Source organism: Callospermophilus lateralis, chromosome 19 (assembly GCF_048772815.1).
Source record: "Callospermophilus lateralis isolate mCalLat2 chromosome 19, mCalLat2.hap1, whole genome shotgun sequence".
In the NCBI taxonomy this organism is placed as follows: Eukaryota; Metazoa; Chordata; class Mammalia; order Rodentia; family Sciuridae; genus Callospermophilus; species Callospermophilus lateralis.
The window spans coordinates 27582158-27607457 of NC_135323.1; the positions used below are offsets into that span (position 1 = coordinate 27582158).

General features: G+C 39.5%; 1 protein-coding gene across 2 annotated transcripts in view; it reads left to right on the forward strand.

Moving 5' to 3' along the window:
• Positions 1-271: 271 nt before the first annotated feature.
• Positions 272-25300, forward strand: part of Baz1b (bromodomain adjacent to zinc finger domain 1B) — an 80823-nt gene continuing 55794 nt past the window's right edge. For both annotated transcript variants that reach the window (XM_076840746.2, XM_076840745.2), the window contains exons 1-4: positions 272-705; positions 11617-11733; positions 17095-17239; positions 24310-24505. In XM_076840746.2, coding sequence (XP_076696861.1) covers positions 599-705; positions 11617-11733; positions 17095-17239; positions 24310-24505 — 565 coding nt within the window. In that variant the 5' untranslated portion in view covers positions 272-598. The remainder of the gene's footprint in view (positions 706-11616; positions 11734-17094; positions 17240-24309; positions 24506-25300) is intronic.

Genomic DNA, 25300 nt, shown 5'->3' on the forward strand with positions numbered 1-25300 from the left:
TCGCAGCCTTTCGGTTCCCGCAGTCCCCGACATTTAACTCCGCCGCTGGTGGCCCGTGAGCCTGTCACCAGCGCTTACATAACGTGACCTTTCACCTCTTCAGACTGCCCTCTAGTGCGCTGCAACCCAACTACGCAGCGGGGGCAGCGGGGCGGGACCCAGACGCAGAGCGGCAGCTGCTCCGAGCCAATAGGCAGTGAGCGCTGACCAGCTGTCCGCCTATTGGAGCATTCGCTATCGGCGCCACAGGGGAGCAAGTTAGTGTGTGCGCTAGCCCGGCGGGGGGAGGAGGGGAATCTCCCGCCATTTTTCAATAATTTCCTCCGGTGCCGCTGAGGAGGAGTCGTGACTGCCGGCAGTGGGGATCCGTGGCGAAGGTTGGCCGGGGTGGGCTGCCGAGACGCGCAGCGCTGCGCGTAGGAGCTCTGCGCCCTTGCGTGGCGCCCCATGGCGCTCGCGCGGCCGCGCCGGCAGTGAGGGAGCGGGAGTTCGCGCCGCCCTCTCACCCCTCCCCTCCCCCACTGCCGGGAGCCAGCGCTCGCGCGGGGCCGCGGGGCCTAGTGCTGCGCCGCGGGCCGGGAGGACCGCCGCCGCCGCGATGGCGCCGCTGCTGGGCCGCAAGCCCTTCCCGCTGGCGAAGCCGCTTCCCGGGGAGGAGCCGCTCTTCACCATCGCGCACACGCAGGAGGCCTTCCGCACCCGGGAGTATCCTTTTCCAGCCGGCGCCGCGGGCCGGGCGGGCGCGGGGCGGTCGGGGGGCTCGGCACCGCGCGGGGGGCAGCTGTCAGCGCGCCCGGCCGCCGCGGGCCCGCGCTTCGGCTCGGCCCGCAGCTCCGGGGCCCGCGAGCGGGCCGCTGGCTGCCGCGGCGGGGCCGCTCACTTTGTCCCCGGGCCCGGCGACGGCGAGCGCACCTCCTGCCCGTTCCGCCTGGCCGTAGGCCCCGAGCGCCGGAAAGCGGGACTGGCTTGGCGCTTTTTTTTTTTTTTTTTTTTTAATTTAAATGAAGTCGTCAGCTCAAGTTTTAGGAATCTTGCACCCGCGCAGCCTCGTGATCCGGCTGGCGCCGGCCGGGACCGAGTCCCCAGCCCTGCGGGGGCGCCGGGGCTCCAGCGGACCTCGGGCCGGGCTGAGCTGACAGCACCGCGGGCGCAGGACCGGGGTGCATTTCCAGACCTGCCGGGGAGGCGGGAGGAAAGCCGCTCCCGCAGCCCTGGCCCTCCCCTTCCCTCGGAAGACGGAGGTTGGGAATTTTCAAGATTTGAAATTGGTGTTTGCTTTTTTAATAAGATAAAAATGTGGAGACGTACTTAAAGGGTTTGCGTTGTGTTGGGAACACTAGGCTGCTGTTGTAGATGGGAAGCCGAGGCTCTCTGCTCGTTTGTTCGGAGAGCTCTGCCGCTAGCCTGGGCTTTCAGACTTTTCATTTTACTTTAAAGGCTGTGCGATGCTGGGGATGGAACCCAGGGCCTCGCGCGCTGCCGAGCGCCACACCACTGAGCCAGCATCTCCAGCCCTGGTGGATGGCTTTTATTTTACTTTTTTTTTTTTTTTAATATGGATGCTAGATCTATCATTTTAAAGTTTACATCTTAAAAGAAGATTTCTGCATCAAGCTTTCACGTATCCCTAGTTTTATCAGCCCTCGTCTTTTTTTTTTTTTTTTGTACCAGAGATTGAACCCACAGATGTGTTTAACCTCTAAGCCAACTCTCCAGCCCTTTTATATTTTTAATTTTGAGACAGGATCTTGCTGCATGGATTAGGGCCTTGTTAAATTGCTGAGAGTGGCTTTGAATTTGCAATCCTCCTGTCTCAGCCTCTTGAGCCTTTGGGGTTACAGACCTGCGCCACCAGGCCTACTCTTTGGAAAGACTAGATTTCTTATTTTGTGTGTGGCAGCATTGGAGCAAGTGTCCAGGTGAGCCCTTTAATTTCTCCTTAATCTTTGCGTTAATGTAGTACTTGGTAGGATAATCTCATTCTTGTTTGTGAGTGCAGTTTGTGAATGTTGGGTGTTTACACACAAAGAGACTTGGAAAGTGAGTCTGGGCAATAAGAATTCTTTTGATGAAATATATGTATAATATCTTGGAGCAGAAATTAATTTTGGAGATGGTGGAGCCTTGCCTGGTTTGCCAAGTGGGCCCAAAGAGTTGAGGATGACTTGTTAAAGGTCACATGCTCTGTAAATGATGTCAGGATTATAATCCAGTGCCCTTCCTGCCTAGTCCCTTCTAAGTATTTTGAGAGAAAGAGAAATGCCACTCCTTTTTATTTTTTTCCTCTTTCGGTGCTGGGAATTGAACTCACAGCCTCAGCTGTTTTCCCTACCATTGAGCTACATCCCTATTCCTTTTTTCAATCCCCAGTGCCATCAGAAAAAGAAAAAGAGAGAGAGACAGAGAGACATGCTTAGGGAAGAGTTAAATTCCAAGTCGAAGAGGTAGTGAGTTAGGTGAAAATGGCCATGGATAGCTAAATTAGTACTGGCAACAAAGGCTTTTCATGTCACTCAGTGAAATCATTGAAATATATACATGTATATGTCTGTGAGTATGTATATATGTAAATGTAAAAAGACTTTTTTGATGATAATTAGAAACTGTAATGTGAAATATTATGTATTTTGTAAGCATTCTTCATTTTTTATTTCCCATACAAGCATTTAGAACTCTTTTTTAACAAAGGAGTTCTTTAAGAGCATTAGATTTAGGGGATAAATTGCTCTCTTGGGAATGTCTACAAGTGGAAACACTTTGAGGATGGGTTTTGAACAATTGTACTGTATGGTTGGCAGGTTGGCATATTTCTTTATTAGGCTATTAGTGGTTTCATAGAGGAGAACAAATACATGGTTGAGTAACAACTGCATTTGAACTGTTATTCTTAATTTATATTTATGGCTATATTTTTAATAGTATTCAATATTTTAATTTTCTCTTTTTTTTTAAATTAATTTTTATTGTAGGTTGTTCAAAACATTACATAGTTCTTGATATATCATATTTCACACTTTGATTCAAGTGGGATATGAGCTCCCATTGTACCCCATATACAGATTGCAGAATCACATCAGTTGCAGAACCATTGATAATTTTCTCTTAATACTCACTTTTCGGGGGGGGGTGCATCAGGGATTCAACTCAGGGGCACTCGATCACTGAGATCACTGAGCCACATCCCCTAGTCCTATTTTTGTATTTTATTAGAGACCGGGTCTCACTGGGTTGCTTAGCACCCGGATAAATTGCTGAGGCTGGCTTTGAACTCTGGATCCTCTTGCCTCCCCCTCCTGAGCTGCTGGGATTATAGGCATGCACCACTGTGCTCGACCTTTAATACTCACCTTTTAATTGCATATGTACTCCAGAAAATTTATATGGTATTTTACTGACTTAAAGCTGTGAGTTAGTATGGAAGGTACAGTGTACATCTTCACTAAACTTAAAAGAGTTGTAAATAATTTATATATGTAATGACTGGGTGTTATATTGATTATGTTGAATATATTATGGATTTGAATTTATGGTTTTACTTCCCAGGGTAGTACCACAGGCAAGACACTACATGTTAGTTGAAGAATGTGAAATTTTTCGGAGCAGTTCTTGATGTGATTATTTGACAGTAGGCTGATGATACACTGACTGTAATGAAGCTAGATTTTAAGCAGGAACTGAAGCTACAAACAGCTTGCTGTAAATTAGTATTTTTGTTCTGTTGATTCAACTATCATAATTACTAAAGTTTAGAAAATTAATTTATGATCTTTGTGGCATTATTCATACAGTTAATTTGCCTCTAGACAAGAATGACTAGAGCATTTTATTTATTTATTTACCAAAGAAGCTTTACCATTGAACTACAAGCCCCAACCCTTTCTGTTTTTTTGAGACTGGGCTAAGTTGCTTAGTGTCTTGCTAAATTGTTGAGGCCGCCCTGGAACTTGCAGTCCTCCTTCCTCAGTCTCCGAGTTGCTGGGATTACAGGCAAGCCCCATGGCTTCAAGTACTTTATTGAAAGAAACAATCTTTACCAGGCTAAAGAGAACAAAGCAGCTGTATATTGTGGTGAGGAGGTAGCTGGCTCTTGAAGTCATAAAAAAGTAGATGCATAATGAGATGATCTATGATTTGAAAATATCTTATCATTTATAGCTTACACAACCTTTGGAGAATTGCTTTGACATTTTGTCTGCAATTATATGTGCAGGAGTTGCTGGAACATAAAAACCTCAATTGGCATTTGCTCTGAGTGGTTATTTGAGAATGAGTGACTTATTTTGGTAACCTAAAATCTGAAATAGGATTTAGAGACAGCTGACTCAGTATCCTTCTAATGGGCTTTTTTTCTTGTCTTTTTTTTTTTTTTTTTGGCTCTACTGGGGATTGAACCCAGGGATGTGCTACCACTGAGCTATATTCCTACCTCTTTTGTTTTTTATTTTGAGATAAGGTCTTGCTTAGTTGCCCGCTGGACTTCATTTTATATCCTCCTGCCCTAGTCTCTTGAGTAGCTGGGATTATAGGTATTGGTCACTGGCAGAACACCTTTTTTGTATTCTAAGACCTAGATTGAAGCAGTCTCTGTGTGTGATATGCCTTTCTAGCAGTAAAGAGAAAGATCTGGAGGAAAACATAATGGCTTTTTAAGCCTCTTCCTATAGGTGGCATATCTCACATCTGTTCATATCTATTGGTCAAAGCAAGTCCCAAGTGGGTGGGGATGTACATTCCTCTTCAAGAGGCATTGCAAGCCACAGGCAGTGGCTGGAGATGTAAAATCTTGTATAGGAAGCGGGTGAGTAGTTGGAATCAGTAATAAAATGTATTATATTTGAAGGTTCAGGTGATGTTTCCTGTAGAAAGTTTTTTTTGAAATTTAAAAGACAATTAGAATTTGGTTGGTTGAAGAATAGAGACTTATATATTTGTGGCAGAGAAGGTATGATGAGTTTATGAATGTGTAGTATGAATTTGAGGGTTCTTGGCTTTTTTTTTTTTTTTGGTACCAGGGATCGAACCTAGGGGCACTTAACCACTGAAGTACATCCCTAGCTCTATTTTTTTTTTTTTTTTTTAATTTAGAGACAGGGTCTCACTGAGTTGCTTAGGGTATTACTAAGTTGCTGAGGTTCGCTTTGAACTCTCAGTCCACCTGCTTCAGCCTCCCTAGCCACTGAGATTATCTTAACTTTTTTTGAGATGGGTCTCACTGTATTGCCCAGGCTGGCCTCAAACTTTTGAACCCAAATGATCTCCCTGCCTCAGCTTTTCAAGTTTAAATTGTTTTTGTCTTGTTTTGTTTGATGATACTGGGTGTTGAACCTAGGGTCTCACCCTAAGTGCTGATTGCTGAGTCACATCCCCAGCCCCTAAAGGTTCTTGATTTTAAGAATTTGAAAGAACTTTCGTATACCTAGAGTGAAGAAGTTATTTAGTAGTGAGTCATGTGAATAGGGCTGTGTCTTGTAGGCTTTTCTGAGATGGGGTAAGGAATTTGAACTTGGCCTTCATTTTAGTGAAAATTTTGAATAAAAAAAAAAGTAGGGAGATCACTGACTGCAGTGTCAAGAAGGGATCTTCAGCTTGGAGACTAGCTGCAAGTGACTAGACTAGTGAAATAATCTGGGCAATAGATGATGGTGGCCTGAGAAAAGTTACCAGCCCTTGAGGTGAAGTTCAAGAGATGGATTTGAGATAAATGAAGCAGATTTGGCAGAATTGCGATTGATTGGGGATTAGTCAAGGATGGTGTTTTCATTTGGATTTTAGTGCCATTCCCCAAAATAAAGAATTCTAGAAGAACAAGTTGTTTTTTTTACATAACATCTTTATTTTACTTTTTATGTGGTGCTGAGGATCGAACCCAGCGCCCCATGCATGCCAGGCAAGCGCATTACCGCTTGAGCCACATCCCTAGCCCAAGAACAAGTTTTTAATTTTGTTTTGTTTGTGAGTGGAATGAGATAGTGGAATATTCAGTTTGGACGTCTTATTGAGTCACTTATGCATATCCAAGGAAGTAACCACATTACTATTGGCTATATGGGTCTAGAATTCAGAGGGAGGTGACTAAGTTAGTATGAGAAGTTATTAGCATATAGATAATAATTGAAGTTACAGGAATGGATGAAGTGACCCAGCAGGAGAATGCTATATAGATAGCATAGATTTTTTATGGAAGGGGCTGTTGGAAAGGTGTGTATGAGGATAGATGGTACTTTCATTGTTGGAAAAAAACATAATCAATAAATATTTAGTATTTAAACATATCTGTAAAATATTCTCTATTTTTCTTTTAAAATTATTTTATAAATTACAGAAAATAAAACTTAACAAAATCTTATCATAATTTTTAATAAATTGGAGGTCAGAGAATTGCCTCCCTCAGGGAAGGAACATATTTGCACCTTAGGGGGCCTGAGGACAAACACCTTTTTTTTAATATTTTTTAGTTATAGATGGATGCAATATTTCTATTTTGTTTATTTATCTTTATGTGGTGCTGAGGATTGAACCCAGTGCCACAATCCCAGCCAGACCAAACACCTTTAAGTAAACAGGAGACATGAGTTTAAAAAACAAAGATTGGGGCTGGGGATGTGGCTCAAGTGGTAGCGCACTCGCCTGGCCAGTGTGCGACCTGGGTTCGATCCTCAGCATCACATACACATAAAGATGTTGTGTCCACCGAAAACTAATAAATAAATAAATAAATAAATAAATATCAAAAAAATTCTCTTTCTCTAAAAAAATAAATAAATAACAAAGATTGAGTAAGATAAGGGTTTAGGGTGAGAAGTACAAAGGACCAGAGAAGATTACTACAAAAGAGGCTACTTAAAATGTTTGAAAATGTTATGACTAGGTGAGAAAGCAGGGTGGATTAGATAATGGTTTGGTTATTGGAGAGAAAGGACTGACTTGAGAAATCTGTTAGTGGTTGAAGTTAGGGACTGAAGAGATGAGGATGATTTCCTGATGCCTGAGTTGGACACTAGCATCTGTGAGATTGGGACTGTCTGGTAAGGAGCAGTTTGGGAAGAAGGGAAAGTAGTAACAATGAGTCTAGTTTAGAAAATGTTGAACTGGAGAAATCACTGAGGCATCTTAGTGATGCCAGTCTTGTATACTGTGTTTACATGAGTCTACTTTTAAGGAGAATGAACTGGGCATATTATTCCTGCTTTTTAAAATAACTAATAATAAGAAATTAATTTTATCTATTTAGTATTGGGCATTTCACCACTAAACTACACCCCCAGTCCTTTATTTTCAAAAAAAAATTTTTAAAAATATATACATTATTATTTTAAAATATTTGTTTTTTAGGTGTAGATGGACACAACACAATGCCTTTATTTTTATGTGCTGAGGATCGAACCCGGGCCCCGCCCGTGTGAGGCGCGTGCTCTACCGCTGAGCCATAATCCCAGCTCTATAGTATTTTTTTAACATGGTGCTGAGGATTGAACCCAGGGCCTCACACGTGTAAGGCAAGAGCTCTACCGCTGAGTTACAACACTAGCCCCCTTTAGTTTTTTATTTAATTTTATTTTTTATTACTATATTTTCTACTGGGGATTGAACCCAGGGACACTGACCGCTGAACAATACTCCCAGTCCCCCTTTTTTGGATACTGGGTATTGAACTCGGGCACTTGACCATGGAGTCACATCCCTAGCTCCCACCCGTCTTTCATTTTTCTTGCTTTTGTTGGCCTTTATTTAATTATAGAAGAAAGTAAATACCTTTTCCTTTTGGGGCCATTTGTGTTTCTTTCTCTGTTAAGTGTGTGTCACATTTACCTATCTTGTTTTTTTTTTTTTTTCAGTTGTAGGTGGACACAATGTCTTTATTTTTATGTGGTGCTGAATATTGAACCCAGTGCCTCACACATTCGAGGTGGGCACTCTACCAATGATCTACAGCCCAGCCCACATTTACCTATCTTCTACTACATTTTCTTTTACATGGCCAGGGTATAAATCTTTGTAAACTTAGAAAAAACACCAATATTTGTAGTTTTATATACATATTTCAAATGAAATGCTCACTGTTTTCTAACATTGTTTATTGCTTGGAAAGACTCTTCATTATCAGAAAAGTTGAAATTTTCTAATTAGATAACACTCTCATGTACAAGTGATGATGTTGTCCTTTCTTTTCTTCCAGTGTCTATCTATACCTCTTGATGTTAGTTTTCTGATTCTGTGTCAGAACATTGAGAGGTGGGACATAAAAGGAGGAAAGACTAACTTGGCTCAGAGGTTTCAGTCCGTGATCGACTGGCTCCACTGCTTTGGGGCCTGTGGCAAGAAAAAACATCCTGGTGAGGAACATGTGGTGGCAGAGTTGTGCTAGTCAGGAAGGACAGAGAGGGAGAGGAAGGGGCAGGGGTTCCAATTTCCCCTTTAAGGCACACCCCATGTGACCTCACTTGTGTCTACTTGGCCCAATGTCATAAGCCTTCCACCAGTGGTCACTAGTGCCACAGGCTTGGCTCAGTCTGGGGGGCACAAACTTTGGGGGGACATAGAAGGCACAAGCTTCGCAGACTTCTCTCTTTTGTTTAATTCTGATGGCCTTTATCTCCTGAACAGAACTGAATTATCTTGTTAACCCCTCGCCTGCATCTGAGCTGGGATGCTGACACTGCTTCCCCATTAGGTGGTTCCGTGTTCCAGCCCTATATTGTACTTTATTTAGACCACAGAGTCTCACTGAGTTGCTTAGCACCTCGCCATTCCTGAGGCTTGCTTACCTGCCCCAGTGCTTTTTATTTTTTTAAACTTTGAGACAGTCTTGTTAAGTTCCTGAGACTGGCTTTGAACTTGCCATCCTTCTGGCTCAACCTCCTAGGCTGCTGGGGTTACAGGCTTGCACCACCATGCCCAGCTTGTTACTCTATTTTTGTTACTATTATTTTTGTGGTACTGGATGTTTAATTCAGGGACACTCTATCACTGAGCTACTCCCCAGGCCCTGCCCCCTTTTTTGAGGCAGGGTCTCCCTAAGTTGTTCAGGCTGACCTTGATTTAGGATTTTCCTGCCTTGGCTTCCCATGTAACTGGGATTTTTAGGGATGTGTCACCATGCCCATCCTAGTTTTATGAATTCTCAGTGATTGGGTTTCCATAGCATTTTATAAAAGTTGGACTCTTGTTTTTTACTGGTATTGTAATATGTTTAATCACTCCCATATTAGCACCATCCTTGGTGAGGAAATTGGATTTATTACTTAGATTTTGGCAGATTCAGAGAAAGATCTTTAGTGAGTGGTTGCTAGTTCAGATTACCTGTGAGTTTGTCCCTATCATTTGCCTTTTTTACTGATCACAACGTTTGAAAACTAAAAAAAGTCTTTATAAATTAAAAATGAATACTTGTAAGTTGGAAGACAATATTGATATTAATAGAAGGAGCTGTTTAAGTACTTTTATTTCAGCCACCATAAAAATGTGTCATTTGGAAAGTACAGGGATTGGCAGCTGACTTGGCAGCTAACTCTCTAGTTGTAGTGTTAGTTGATTTCTTGTATGGCATCTGTTGCTGTGCATAAAGTAAATTCATTACTTTCCATTTGAATTTGAATGTGGCTGGTGATGGTGAATTTTGTCAGGATGGTATGGAAAGTTATAGTATATTTGGCACTTATGCCAATATCTCCCCCTGTCTCTCTTATGAAGAGACTGAACAATTACTAAGTAATCTGGTAAATGTACTATTATTGGAGACAACATGAAAATGGATATTATTTCAAAAGTTATTTTTAGGATTTTAATTTTCATAGTGCTGGTAATTGAACACAAGGCCTCATGCATGTGAGGCAAGTGCTGTACCAGTGAGCTATATCCCAAGCCCTGGAATTTAGTTTTTAATCCTAGGAAGCAGCAGGTGTTCCCAAGGTAGGCTGGGATGCAGTTTTTTTTTTTTTTTTAATATATTGTTTTAGTTGTAGGTAGACACAGTACCTTTATTTTATTTATTTATGTGGTGCTGAGGTTTGAACCTAGTGCCTCACACATGCTAGGCAAGTGCCTTAGCACTTAGCACTGAACTACAGCCCTAGCCCTGGAATTCTATGTTAATATGCATTAGTATATGCATAAGAGTGTTATAAACTGCCTGTGAGAATGTGGTCATCTTGTTTTACTGTAGACTAATTATTTTTTATTTATTTTTTGATACTGGGAATTGAACCTAGGGGCACTTTACCACTGTGCTATATCCCCAGACCTTTTTATTTATTTTTGTTATTTCGAGACAGGGTCTTGCTAAGTTGCCCAGGCTGGACTCAAACTTGTGATCCTCCTGCCTTAGCCTCCTGAGTTGCTGGGATTACAGGCATGCCCTCTTGTGGACTGATTCTTAAACTTGCTACTCATCTGAGCTCTTATTCTTTTTTCTTTTCTTTTTTTCTTTCTTTAAACTGGGATTGAGGGCTGGGGCCCTTTGCCACTGAGCATCCCTACTCCTTTTAATCAATTTTTTTTATTTTGAGACAGGATCTTCTAAATCTTCTAGGCTGGCCTTGAGCTTGTGATCCTTCTGCCTCCTGCCTTAACCTTTTGAGTTGCTGGAACAGGTGTTTTTCATTGTACCCTGGCACTGACCTCTTAAACTCTTAATCCCTATGCCTTGTTTTATTTTGGTTTTCCTTTTTATCCCCCCTTTTGAATTGGGGTTTGAACCCTGGGGCATTTTTACCACTGAGTCATATCCCCAGTCCTTTTTTATGTTTTAATTAATTATTTTTGGGGTTAGCAAGGATTGGACTCAGGGACACTTGACCATTGAGCCACACACCCAGCCATATTTTGTATTTTATTTACAGACCGGGTCTCACTGAATTGCTTAGCTTTGAACTCGAGATCCTCCATTAATACTTTTAGATCACATCAGTGCCCCCTGCTTAAAGCCATATTTTCAGAGTACTTACAAGGTAAAAGTATATAGCAAAAACACTCAAAGGCTTGGTAAAACCTAAATAATTTGGCTTTGAACTTGAGATCCTCCTCCTTCAGCCTCCAGAGTCTCCGGGATTATAGGCGTGTGCCACTGTGCCTGGCAGAGCAAAACATTTTCAAAATTCAAGGGTGTAACTTACACGTACACACATTGGGAAGGGTCGGGTTAAGTGTAAAAAACTGATTAGGTCATTTTTATTTTGAGACACAGCCTCACTAAGTTGCTGAGAGTGGCCATGAATTTGGCGATCTTCCTGCCTCAACCTCCTGAATTGCTGGGATTATAGGTGTGTGTCACCACTCCCAGCTATTCCTTTTTCATATGATATTTTTTCTTGGGAATTTTTAGTACTGTGTGAGCCTTGTAAAGTGAAATGAAATTTTGTTGAATTGAGGAAATGACATTTATACTAAAATACTAATATTTTATTTGTAAAATGTAATAAATCATTCTAATTGTACTTTAGTTCTGATCTTGCTTTGGACTTGCCACTTGAAAACCCTGGTTTCATTTCTGTCTTTTTTCCTACTATAAATTATAGAAATAGTACTGTAGATTTTTTTTTTCTATAAATAATTATTTTATGAGTATGGATTGGATGTCTCTGTTACTTGAATATTGTTTTCCTGAGCTGCTGCCAACAGAGAGTATGAAGCCCGCTTGGAAAGGTACAGTGAACGCATTTGGACGTGTAAGAGCACCGGAAGCAGTCAGCTAACGCACAAGGAGGCCTGGGAAGAAGAACAGGAAGTTGCTGAACTGTAAGTAATAGAAGCCCTGCCTTCTGGCCCCATCTTCACCTTGTTAGGAAAGGATGGAATAGTAACTCTTAATGCAGTATTTGTTTTCAAATATATGAGGCATTAATTGGAATATATACGATAGTGTACTGTATTACTGTCAGGGGCCTTTATCTTCGAGGTATTTTGCTAGTAGCAAAGTGGGGACAATACATATTTATTTAGGTTTTACCAGGCCTTTGAGTGTTTTTGCTCTATACTTTTACCATGTAAATACTCTGGAAATATGGCTTTAAGCAGGGGGCACTCGTGTGACCTAAAAGTGTAAATGGAGACAGCAAAAAGGCATAAAGTTTTCTTTGTTTTGTGGTCATTTGAAATTTCAGATGATATTTACATCAGATGTCAAAAACAGATAACAGTTTAAGGACAGTTTAAGTAGAAAGGGTGAATTTAGTGTCTTAAAAAAAATCATCTGTTCAAAATGCCTAGTTGTTTGAATGATCTCTCAAAGAAAACATGCAGAATTGGGGCTATAGGTTCATAGAAAGAGATAAGTAGAAACTAGGGATGGTAAAATAGTCCTTTTGGGAATTGGGAATAGGTGCTTTTTCTGGATTTCTCGTTGACTTGTAGCAGACAAGCAGGAGAGCATAGGATTTAGTAATTGAATACTAGTGGGCTCTTTGTGATGGACCTGGTGATGAGTGGCTCTATCACTGACTCATTGGTCAAGACGGCTAACCTGGTGCCTCTTCTTTGCTTATTGGCACATTCTCTCTGGGATTAGTGTTATTTGTATTTTGTGTGTGTGTGTGTGTGTTTGTGACACACACCTTATTTAATGTGCTAGACCAGGGGTTGGCCAACATCTTATAAAGGGCCAGTTTGTAAATATTTTAAGCTTTGTGGACCATATGGTCTCTTGTCTCAACTAAACTCTGACATTGTTAAACAGCTATAGATATTATATAAAGAAATGAGTAGCTGTGTTATAATAAAACTACTTACAAAAACTAGCACTGCCAGGGGCCGGTGGCTCACTCCTATAATCCTAGTGCCTAGGGCAGCTGAGGCAGGAGGATTGGCCAGCCTCACCAATTTAGCAAGGCCCTAAGCAACTCATCCAGACCCTGTCTCAAAATATAAAAAGAGATGGGAATGTGGTTCTGTGGTTAAGCACTCCTGGGATTCAATCCTTGGTACTCAAACAAACAAACAAACCAAAAAAAACTAGCAGGATGCTGGATTTGGCCCACTGACCTCTATAAAAGACTAATTTTTTCCCCCTGGTGCTGGTGATTGAACCAGGGCATGCTAGGCAAGTACTCTGCTATTGATCTGCAGTATCAGCCTTAGCCTGTAAGCATGTTTTTTTTTTTTTTAATATTTATGTTTTAGTTATAGGTAGATATAATATCTTTGTTTTTATGTGGTGCTGAGGATTGAACCAAGTGTCTCACACATGCTAGGCGAGCGTGCTACCTCTGAGTCACAACTCCAGCCCAAATTGGTTTTTTTTTTTCTCCTTTTTTTTGAAACTGGAGATTGAGCTACATCCCTATCCCTTATTTATTTTAATTTTTTTTTTTTTTTTTTTTTTGGTTATAGATGGATGCAATACCTTTATTTTATTTATTTGTTTTTATGTGGTGCTGTGGATTGAACCCAGTGTCTCCCTTATGCCAGGCAAGCACTCTATCACTGAGCCACAACCCCAGCCCTGTTTTAAAATTTTGAAACAGGGTCCTGCTAAATTGCAGAGGCTGGCTTCGTTGTGATCCTCTTGCCTCAGCATTCTGGGTCATTAGGTTTATATGTGTGTGCCACTGTGCCCAGCTAGCCTGTGAACTTCTTAAGGATAGAACTCATATTTGACTTATTCTTGAATTGGTTACAGTGCATAGCACAATCCTCTGCATTAAATAAGCAGATATTACTCACTTTTTTGCAAATACACCACTACCTTCTCCAGATGACTTTTTGGGAAAATTGTGTGTAAATATTCTTTGTAAATAAAAGATACCACCATTAGCCTACAAAAAGATAAAAAAGAGTAATAAAGGAGGATGTTATGGTTGTAGGAAATGTGATTATGTATCTGAGAAACCCAGTGAATCTGTTTAGTAAAAAGCTATTCTGAGCCAGAACAGTGGTGCACACCTGTAATCCCATTGGCTCGGAAGGCTGGGACAGGAGGATTGGAGTTCAAAGCCAGCCTCAGCAAAAGCAAGGCACTAAGCAACTCAATGAGACTCTGTTTCTAAATAAAATACAAAATAGGGCTGGGGCTGGGGCTCAGTAGTCAAGTGCCCCCAAGTTCAATCCCTGATACCAAAAAAAAAAAAAAAAAAAAAAGCTGTTAGGAACAGATATGAAGATTCAGTTTCAAAATGAAAAATAAATTATTTCCCTACATACAAAGAAGTAAAGGTCAGATAGAATTTAGACTAAAGATACTAACCTGGAGATATTAGGAAAACTTCACAAGACTTCATGAAGAAGGTAACTTGGGTTTTTTGGTGGTACTGGAAATTGAACCCAGGGCTTTGCACATAGTAGGTAAGTTCTCTGCTACTAAGCCTCATTCCCTAGCCCTATGAAGATAGCATATGACACTTGTATTTATTTACTTACTTTTGAGGTACTGGGGATTGAACCCAGGGGGCATATCCCATCTTTTTTTTAAGTTGCCAATGCTAGCCTTGAACTTGTGATCCTGTTACCTCAACCTCCTGAGTTGCTGGGTCCCTGCACTGGTGAAAGGTTGGATACTTTGTACCAAAATGTTTAAGGTAGAAAATGTTTATTTGTATTTAATTCAGCAAGCAGTGGAGGATACCAGTATTTGAATAGGGGAGGCCTATGATAGTAGTTAGGCTTTGAAAAGATTGTCTAGAAGCAGCTTGTAGAAAGAGTTAGAGAAGGAGGGGAATCTTTGTAACTGGAATAGTAGTCATGCAGGGATGCTTGGCGCAGGAATGCATGGCAGGAATAAAAAAGGATGAGATTAACTCTCTGCTTCTTCCTAAAAAGAGTTTAAAAAGCCACTACAGACTTTCTCAGAAAGGCATACACATTAGCATATTAAAGATATTTAGAAGACCTGCAGTAGAGATACTTTTCACTAGGTTTTATATAATGGGTTTCAAACTTATTTGACCTTGGAACCTGTTACATCTGAGGGAAGTTCTATAGAATGTACTTTGGAAATGTTTTACTTGATTTGATTGCTATTAAAATATAGGAGGTGGATGGAGAAATTATTGAAAAAGATTAGGAGGTTTTGAAATTTTATTCAAAGTAAAAATCCTTTCTAATTACAAAAGTAATGCATGGACTGGGAGTGTAGCTTAGTGGTACAGTGCTTACCTTTAGCATGTGCAAGGCCCCAGGTTCAAGTTCTGTCACTACCCACCCCCCAAAAAAAAAAGAAAAACAAAAGAAGAAAAAAGGAAGTAACACTTGTTATAAAAATGTGTATGAGGGCTGGGATTGTGGCTCAGAGGGAGAGCGCTTGCCTCGAGTGCATTAGGCACTGGGTTCAATCCTCAGCACCACATAAAAATAAAATAAAGATATTGTGTCCACCTATAACTAAAAAATATTTTTAAAAAATGTATATGACAATGGGGTAAAGGAATCTGAACATTATTGTCTAGCCTCACTCTCCAGAAATAACTAGCCATAGACCATGGAGCTTGAAACCTGAGTTTAATGGAAAGAGAGTGAATTTACAGGGGCCAGGAAAAGCCTCTTGGAATTAAGGAAATCTGAAAACATCTTGGAAGGTTGATTAAGCTTGGAAGAGGACAGAGGTAGCCAACCACCTTAACAAAGTCAGGGGAACTGGAACATATTGATCATGATTGTAGTATAGTAGATACCTTGGTGGATTAATTCATTTTAAGAGTATGGTAATAGATACAGTATAGTAGTCAGTAGTTAAGAATTGCATAGAATGATGCAGAATGCTTCTTATTTTATTTATTTATTTTGGTGCCGGGAATTGAATTCAGGAGCACTAAACCACTGAGCCACATCTCTACCCTATTTTGTATTTTATTTAGAGACAGAGTCAGAGTTGCTTAGCACCATGCTGTTGCAGAGGCTGGCTTTGAACTTGCAATCCTCCTGTCTCAGCCTCTTGAGCTGCTGGCAGAATATTTCTTATACATCACATTGTATCATGGTAACACAAAACCTAATACTGGTCTGCAGTTGTAGTTTTGTGGCAAATCACTTGCCTAGCATGCATTGGGTTCCATCCCAGCACTATTACCAAAACAAATAAACCAAAAAAAAGCAGAACAAAATAAACCTAATACTGGCATTTGCACTAATATTCTCATCCTCCACTCCTAATCCCCCCAAAACTACAAACCTTGGAATAAATATTAAATTATCTGGTCAAAATTGCATATCTAATAACTGTCCATTAAGGTTGCTTCCCATTTTCTGCTAAAAGAATCCAGCAGTGAGTATCTTAAAGTATATGGCAGTTTTGATGAATATTGTCCAGTTGCTTTCTAAAAGGGTTGAAAAATTAGGCCATCAGCAGTGTTTAGGTTGCCATATTGGGTATGATAGTTAAGTATTTTTTGCTAATTTATAACTGAACAGTGGTACCTCATTGTTTTACTTGTAAAGGCTTTGGGATTTAAGTCATGGTTTCAATGTATTAACTATTCCTGATATAATTTCATTATCCATAAAATGAAAATTCTAGATACCTCAAAAGGTATTGTGAGAAGTAAATGAGTGAACCAGGCGTGGTGGTGCATGCCTATAATCCCTGTGATGTGGGAGGCTGAGGCAGAAAGATTGAAAGTTTGAGGCCAGCTTTAGCAACACAGACCGTGTCTCAAAATAAAATGAACTTTGGGTGTGGCTTGGTTCTAGAAATCTAGGTTTAATCCCCAGTCCTGGAGGTAGGGGGTGGGGAATGAATGGATGCATCTGAGAAATATCACAAATATAATCCAGTTATGTCTTCCTAACTAAAAACTGGATAAATGATAAGAATAAATCATAGCTGAAAAGAAATTCACTCTCCAAAAACCAATTAATGGGAATATATTTAAACTTACCTGTAATGTGCCTGTTATTTTCATTTATAGATAAGAAAGTTAACCTATATAGATCAATTGACAGAACTACTTTTAAAAGTTTTTCAGTTTTTCCCCTCTAAACTGTATGTTTTTTAATCTTTGTATTCTCCTGTGCTGTACATGTATTTGCTCAAGAAATATTTGCTTTGCTGTGCTTCTAATACTGCTCTCAAAAGCTGAGTCTTAAAGTTTGAATTGACCTGAATTAAATTAAATTAAATATGTGGATAGGTTTTCTTTAGTTTTTAGTAGCTAACAGCATATTTATTAGTTTGAAGGAGGAGTTTCCAACCTGGTACGAGAAACTTGTTCTGGAAATGGTTCACCACAACACCGCCTCCCTGGAGAAGTTAGTAGACACTGCATGGCTGGAAATCATGACCAAATACGCTGTGGGTGAAGAGTGTGACTTTGAGGTAAGTGTCTGTCTCTCCTATGATTTCATCCACTAATTCCGAATTGAAACTTCTGTCACAGACTACAGAGCCTATTTGTACATGTCTAAAATTGTATTATGTTTGATGTCTGGTTCATATGATATCAGGTATTCTGAGGACCAATTTTAGAACCACACTGACTATGTGGGAATGTTTAATTCTGTGATTATTGCTACCTGGGTACCACTATATCTTTGCTTTCTCTTTGTTTTTTCTTTCTTTTTGGTAATTCTATTATCTTGGGTTTTTTTGTTTTTTTTTTTTTTTTGGTAATTTTTTCATACTTTAAAAGACTTTCAAAAACTTCAACAGCTGGTTATGGTGGCACACACCTGTCATCCCAGTGACTCAGAAGGCTAAGGTAGGAGCATGACAAGTTGATACGCTAGCCTCAGCAAATAAGTGAGACCCTGTGTCAAAATAAAAAACAAAAGAGCTGGAGTGTAGCTCACTGGTAGAGCACCCTTGGGTTCAAGTTGTTACTATAACCATGACGAGAATAGACTTTTCTACTTAAACTTGTTTTTAAATTTTATAGCCCAAATAACTACAAGAAAACCATTATAAAAGCAATACCTAACATTAAAGCAATCCTTATATAATTCTTTTCTTCGCCTTGGTACTAGGGATTGAACTCAGAACCTCATACATGCTAGGTAAGCATTCTCCCACTGAGCTACATCCCCAGCCATTTAAAAAAATTTTTTTAAACAATTGAAATTTTTTTTGGTACTGGGGATTGAACCCAGGGGCACTTAACCACTTAGCCACATCCCCAGCCCATTTAAAAAAAATTTTTTTTTTAGTTGCAGATGGACACAATATTTTTATTTTAACTTATTTATTTATATTTATGTGGTGTTGAGGATCGAACCCGGTACCACACACATGCTAGGCAAGCACGCTACCACTGCCTGTTAATTTCATTTATATTACAACTACAGCACCCCCGCCAGCCTGTTTTTATATATTATTTAGAGGCAGGGTCTCACAGAATTGCTTAGGGTCTCGATAACTTGCTGAGGCTGGCTTTGAACTTGCAATCTTCCTGCCTCAGCCTCCTGAAACATTGGGATTAAAGGCATATGCTATCACACCTGGCTAAGAATTTAAAATTTAAAAAAATTTTAAAGTTTTAAAATTTCAAATAGCTTATTTAGGTTGATATGTATCAGATAAGAGAACTGTTATTCATATACTTAATCGTGGTTACTACTTCTCAAATAGCCTAAATAAAATTGCTTTAGAGAGGTTCTGAAAATATATTCTTAGGTCCATGCTTGAGACTTCAGGAAGTTTAGAACAGGTCCTAAAGTAGCTATTCTAACAAGCTGTAATGATGCTGTTACATTGGGCACCACATATTGAGTAGTAGTGGCTTAAACAATAAAGGCATTTAATTATGTTACATAAAAAGTCTTACAAGTAGACAGTTCCAAGGTTGGTGTAGAGGCTGGATGATACTGTCAAGCTCTCTTGCTTTTTTCAGTGTGTTGAGTTTTGGTCTTTAACTTTATTGCCTCTTGGTGTGAAATTGTGACTGTATTCAGAGTGAGGAAATGCTTTTCTTTCTTTTTTTCTTTTGACATTGCTGAAGATTGAACCCAGGGCCTTGAACTTGCTAGGGAAGTACTCTATCACTGAGCTACATCCACAGTCCCCAAAGTAGGATTTTGGGGATAAGTAGGATAAGAAGATTTTCCAGAAGAATAAAAGATAAAATGTCCCCTTTATCTTTACATGTCATTGGCTAGGTCTTGCCTTATGTATCCATCTTTAGCTGCAAGCTGAGAAAACGAGTATTTGCCTTTTTTCTTGAAAAGTCAGGCTGGCCTGACAGAGGAGGGGGGCGGGGAATAGCTTAAATAGCCAGCTCAGCAATTATATGTGCTACAAAACAGCCAGTAAGTATGAGGTCAAGATTCAAACTCGTGTTTTTGGTTCCAAAGTCTTCCTCCTTTCTTGTTTCACTTATTGACTCTGATTTCCTGTATTTTGTAGCTGCTTCTTTTTCATTTGTAATGTTTGGCATTGCAGGTGAGTTTTTGTTTGTTTTTTGATGCTTGGGATTGAACCCAGGGCCTTGTGCATGTGAGGGAAGCACTCTACCAACTGAGCTATATCCTCAGTTCCTGCAGGAGGGTTTTTAAAAAACAATTTTTTTTTTAATATTTATTCTTAAGTTTTAGGTGGATACAATATCTTTATTTTACATTTATGTGATGCTGAGGATCGAACCCAGTGCCTCATGCATGCTAGGCGAGCACTCTACCACTGAGCCACAACCCCAGCCCTCGAAAGAGGGTTTTAATCCCATTTTTTTATTAGTGTCCTGGCAAGAAACAGATATCATACTTAAATGATATAATTGAATTGAGTTTAATAAAGGGCTCTTGACAACAGACAACAGTCCGATCAGGGACAAGGAAACTGAACAAGGAAACTATCAGCCAGTGGGGAGACTGCATTTCTAAACCCCAAGGAAGCAAGGAGAAGGAGAAGGAGAAAATGACAGGAATTTGAAGAGTAGCTTAGTTGTCAAAGAGTACTTTGTAATGAGATTTAACCAACCTGCTAGGGAGGCATTAAGGGAGTAAATAATACCCTAACCTCACTTTTCTTCTACTGTCTGACTTTCTCCTAATACTTACCAGGGACTGAACTCAAACCAAATTCTGGAGAGCAGGGGAGGGAGCCTTTTGGTATGAACCAGTAAGATCAGCCCATGTAAGCATAGAACAGTGTGGAGAAGAATGGTGATGGATTTGAAGTAGCAGAAGGGAAATATTCTGCACATATATATGCAAGATGGAAGAAGAAATGTTTGAGGCAAGAGAGGAAATAATTAGGGGGATATTTGCTTATAAACATGAAAAAAATGTTTAAGCTCATTTGTAATAAAGGAAATCAAATGGAAACTATAGTGGGATAATATTGTACACATAAGATGAATAAAGTAATAACAAGAACTTATGATGCTCCTACCTCAGCCTCCCTGCCATTGAGATTTCAGGCATGTGTTACTGCACCTGGCTTTTGATTACTTTTTATCTGTGACACGTTTGGAAAGGCACTGTATTCTGAATGTTAAGGTTTTTTTTCTAGGTTTGAATACACAATTATAGTTGATTTTAAAATATAGCTTTATTGAAGCTAGGCATGGTGGTGACTGCCTGTAATTCCAGTGACTGAAGAGGCTGAGGCCGGAGGATCCCAAGTTGGAGGCCAGCCTAGGTAACTTAGTGGCATACTGTTTCAGAAAAAAAAAGAAAGAAAGAAAGATAAGGGAGCTGGGGATATAGCTCATGAGGGTAGAGCAGTTGCCTAGCATGCATGAGGCCCAGGGTTTAATTCCCAGTAAAGCACACACATGCAAAATCCTTATTGCATTACAATTGACATGTTATAAACTGCGCATATTTAAAAACTTACAAGCTGGATGAAGTTGTATATGCTGTAGTTCTAGCTACTGAGAATCTAAGGCAGGAGAATTGCTTGAGCCCAGGAGTTTTGAGACTACACTGGATACCATAGTGAAATCCCATGTCAAATAAAATGTACAGTTTTACAGATTTGGAGACATTTTTTACATTTTACACCTGTGAAACTTGCTGTAATCAATATAGGGAGTATACTCCTTATACCTAAAACTGTACTTATGCTGTTTTGTAATCTCTTCCTTTTCCTTCCTGGTCCCCATCACTGATCTGTTTTCTGTCAGACCATTTTCTAGAGTTTTATATAAATGGATCATTTTGTATCCTTTTTTTTCCTTTTGGTCTGGCTTTTTTACATTCAGCAAAATTATTTTAATGTGCATCCTTGTTAACTGTGGTATCAAAGGTTGTGCTTTTTATTGCTTAGTATTCCATTCTATGTGTAGGCTACAGTTTGTTAATCCATCACCCATTGATAGATACTTTGGTTGTTTGGGCTAACAAAGCTGCTATGAAGATATGTGTACAAGTCTTTGTATGAATATAGATTACTTTAACTCTTGGATACATACCTAGGTGTGGAATGACTAGGTCACAATAGTACTCATAGGTTTTTGTGTTTTTTTTTAAGGTGTCGATGAACCTTTATTTTATTCATTTGTTTATATGCAGTGCCGAGAATCAAACCCAGTGCTTCACATGCTAGGCAAGTGCTCTACCACTAAGCCACAACTCCAGCACCCCATAGGTTTAACTGTAAAGAAATTGCCAGACTGTTTACAGAGATGGTTAAAACTGTTAAATTTCTACCATCAGTTTGTGAAAGTTCCATTTCATCACATTTTGGTGTCTACACTTGGTATAATCAGTTTTATTTTTATTTATATTTTGGGTACTGGGGATTTAACCCAAGAGCACTGTACCACTGAGTAACATCCCCAACCCTTTTTATCTTTTGAGATAGGAGCTTACTAAGTTGCTTAGGGCCTCTCTTTGTTGCTGGGGCTGATCTTGAATTTGTGATCTTTCTTTCTCAGCCTCTCAAGTGGCTGGGATAACAGGTGTGTGTGACCATGCCCAGCCAGTTTTTTAAATTAAAAAAAAAAAAATTAGCATTTTTAATAGGTGGTTTGACTTGTGGTTTCAATTTGCATTGCCCGTAACAGCTGATAATACTGAGTATCTTCTGTGCTTGCCATCCATTTATTCACATTTTTTTGGTAAAATGTTGGTTTAAATTTTTGTCCCTTTAAAGAAATGTATTGTTTCCTTATTTTTTAATGTTCTTTATATATTCTGGGTGTAGTGTTTGTTATTGGATATATGTCTTTGTAGATACTTATCTCCCATTCTTAATTTTTTTTAAAAAACATTGTAATTAAACAATACTATCATCTTTTATTCGTTTTTTTGGCGGGGGGGGGGTGGGTACTGGGGATTGAACCCAGAGGTACTTAACCACTGAGCCATATCCTCAGCACTTTTTTATATTTTATTCAGAGACAGGGTCTCACTGAGTTGCTTAGAGTTCACTAAGTTTCTGAGGCAGGCTTTGAACCCAAGATCCTATTGCCTCTGCCTCCCAAGTAACTGGGATTACAGGATTAATTCCAAAGGTGGGATTATAGTGCACCTTTGTTTTTTTTTATTTTGAGACAGTCTGGCTTTGTTGCCCCACTGGCCTCTTACTTGTGATTCTCCAGCCCTAACCTCCCAAGTCACTGGGACTATGGGCTTTCTCTACCATGCTTGGCTTGTAGTCTTTACTCTTTATGCCTCATAATAGAATTTCAAAATGCATGAAACAAAATAAGGAAAAAAAGAGAAATCACATCTATAGTTAAGAGATTCAGCACTTCCCCTTCCTAAAAATTGATGGAAAAAGTGTTGCAAAGTAGTAATACTTTGTAGTCCTAGCAGTTTGGGAGGCTAGAATTTGAGAGCAGCATGGACAACTCACCAAAAACCTGTCTCAAGAAATAAAAACAGGGCTGGGGACATAGCCCAGCAATAGAGTGAGCACCAGGTCCATGAAGGCCCTGGGTTCAAGTTCCTGTGTCGTAAAATAAACTAAAGAGCAACGATGATAGAAAATCTTGGAATACCACTATAAGCCATATAAATTACCAGTATGAAATATTTTACCTGTCTGGGATGTAGCTTACCCACAGAGGGCTTGCCTAGCATGGGTGAGGCCCTGGATTTCATCCCTAGCACTGCACGCACACACACACACACACACACACACACACACACACACCAAAAAAAAAAAAAAAACCCTTAAAAACATCAGAGTACACATTCCTTTAAGTGAATAATTTACCAAAATAGACCATATTTTAGGCCATAATGAAGTCTCAAGTTTGAAAGGATTCAAGTCATTCTGGGTGTAGTGGTGAAAGCCTATAATCCCAGCGGCTCAAGAGGGTGAGGCAGGAGGATTTCAAGTTCAAAGTCAGCTTCAGGCAATTTAGTGAGGCCCTAAGCAACCTAGTAAGACCCTGTCTCGAAATGATAAATAAATAGGGCTGGAGGATGTCGCTAAGCACCCTGTTAATCCCCCCCAAAAAAGAAAGAAAAAGTATTTAATTAATTATAAATTAATACCAATTGTCTGGAAATCTTTAAATAACTGGAAACTAAGTAATGTACTTTTAATTTATAATTTAAAGAATAAAATATTTTGAACCGAATATGAAAACTATATATTAAAATTTGTAAGCAGTTGCTAAAGTGGTACATAAAGTAAACAAAGCATTAGCTACCTGTCTTAAATCAGGTCTGGTGGGACACACCTATAATCCGAGCTCCTGATGGCAATTTTGAGATCAGTCTGATTTAGTGGAATCCTGTCTCAAAATACAGTTAAAAGAAGGGTTAGAGATGTAACTCATAGGCAGAATGCTTTCTCGGTTCACCCCCAGAGCCACAAAAAAAAGGATATAAGATCAATATATAAAATTATAATTTGCCTTTTTGTATACTAGCCTCCACAACTTGGTGAGACCCTGTCTCAAAAATAAAGAGTGACCTGGCCACGGTGGCACATGCCTATAATCCCAGTGGTTTGGGAGACTGAGGCAGGAGGAGCACAAGTTCAAAGCCAGCCTCAGCAACTTAGCCCCTGAGCAACTCATTGAGACCCTGTCTCTAAATAAAAAGTGCAAAAGGGCTGGGGACATGGTTTACTGGTTAAACGCTGCTGGGTTCACTCACTGGTACCAAAATAAATAAGTAAAAAGTACAGAGTGGAGGTTGCAGCTCTGGTAGTGCTTGCCTAGCATGCATAGATCCTTGAGTTCAGTTCCCACTACCCCAACCCTGATGTACAAAGGAAGTTCTTGAATTATATTTATGCATATTTTCAGCTATCACAGTGATAGCCCTTTGACCACACATTTGTACATGAATTATGAACTAGGTCATGATCATTTTACTTTTCAGCTTAGAAGTTTGAGAACTAAAAGTTCATAGTGCTTTGATGCTTCGGAATTTTAGTGAATTTTTGTTGGGAAGAATCTATATTGGATCATATTGTTCAACTCTTCTGATAGTCCAACTCTTTAGGTTTCTAGTTCTTATTTATTAGATATCTGATTTTTCTCTTTATAGGTTGGGAAGGAGAAAATGCTCAAAGTGAAGATTGTGAAGATTCATCCTTTAGAGAAAGTAGACGAAGAGGCCACTGAGAAGAAATCTGATGGTGCCTGTGATTCTCCATCAAGTGACAAAGAGAATTCCAGTCAAATTGCTCAGGACCATCAGAAGAAGGAGGCAGTAGTAAAAGAGGATGAAGGACGGAGGGATAGTATGTATGATGCCAGCTTTGTCATGGGACCCTGCCATTTTATTAGACACACATCTTTTAGAGTTCTCCAAAAACAAAGATGTAATTGTAGCCGGGCGAGGTTGTGCACGCCTGTAATCCTAGCGGCTCTGGAGACTGAGGCAGGAGGATCTCGAGTTCAAAGCCAGCCTCAGCAATGGTGAGGCGCTAAGCAACTCAGTGAGACCCTGTCTCTAAATAAAATACAAAATAGGGCTGGGGGTGTGTCTCAGTGGTTGAGTGTCCCTGAGTTCAATCTCTAGTACCAAAAAAAAAAAAAAGTCAATTTTTTTATATAGGCATGATCTTGTTCATTTATCATTCAGAATATAATTAAAATAATCACAAAATGAATTAAGATTTACATCTCCTTAAATAATTAATACATTTATTTATCATTCAGAATATAACCAAAATAATCACAAAATGAATTAAGATTTATTCTCCCTAAATAATTAATACCATTGGGAAGTCAATTTCCTATAGTTGCTAAGTACTAATCCCTAACTACTCAAAATGGCAAAGTATTTTTTCTTTTCCTTTATATATAGTTATATTCACAATGATATATATCATTGTGAATATAACTAATGGCAGTGAGTTGTACATTTAAAAATGGTAAAATATGAAAATATAGTGTTACATACATTTTACTTCAATAAAAACGTGCACAAATATTGCCCAATATTTAGGGATGCTGAAGGAGCTGATAAATATTAGAAAATTTAATCTGTGTTTCAGAGTCTCGTTTTGATTTGTTTAGATATGCATGACAGT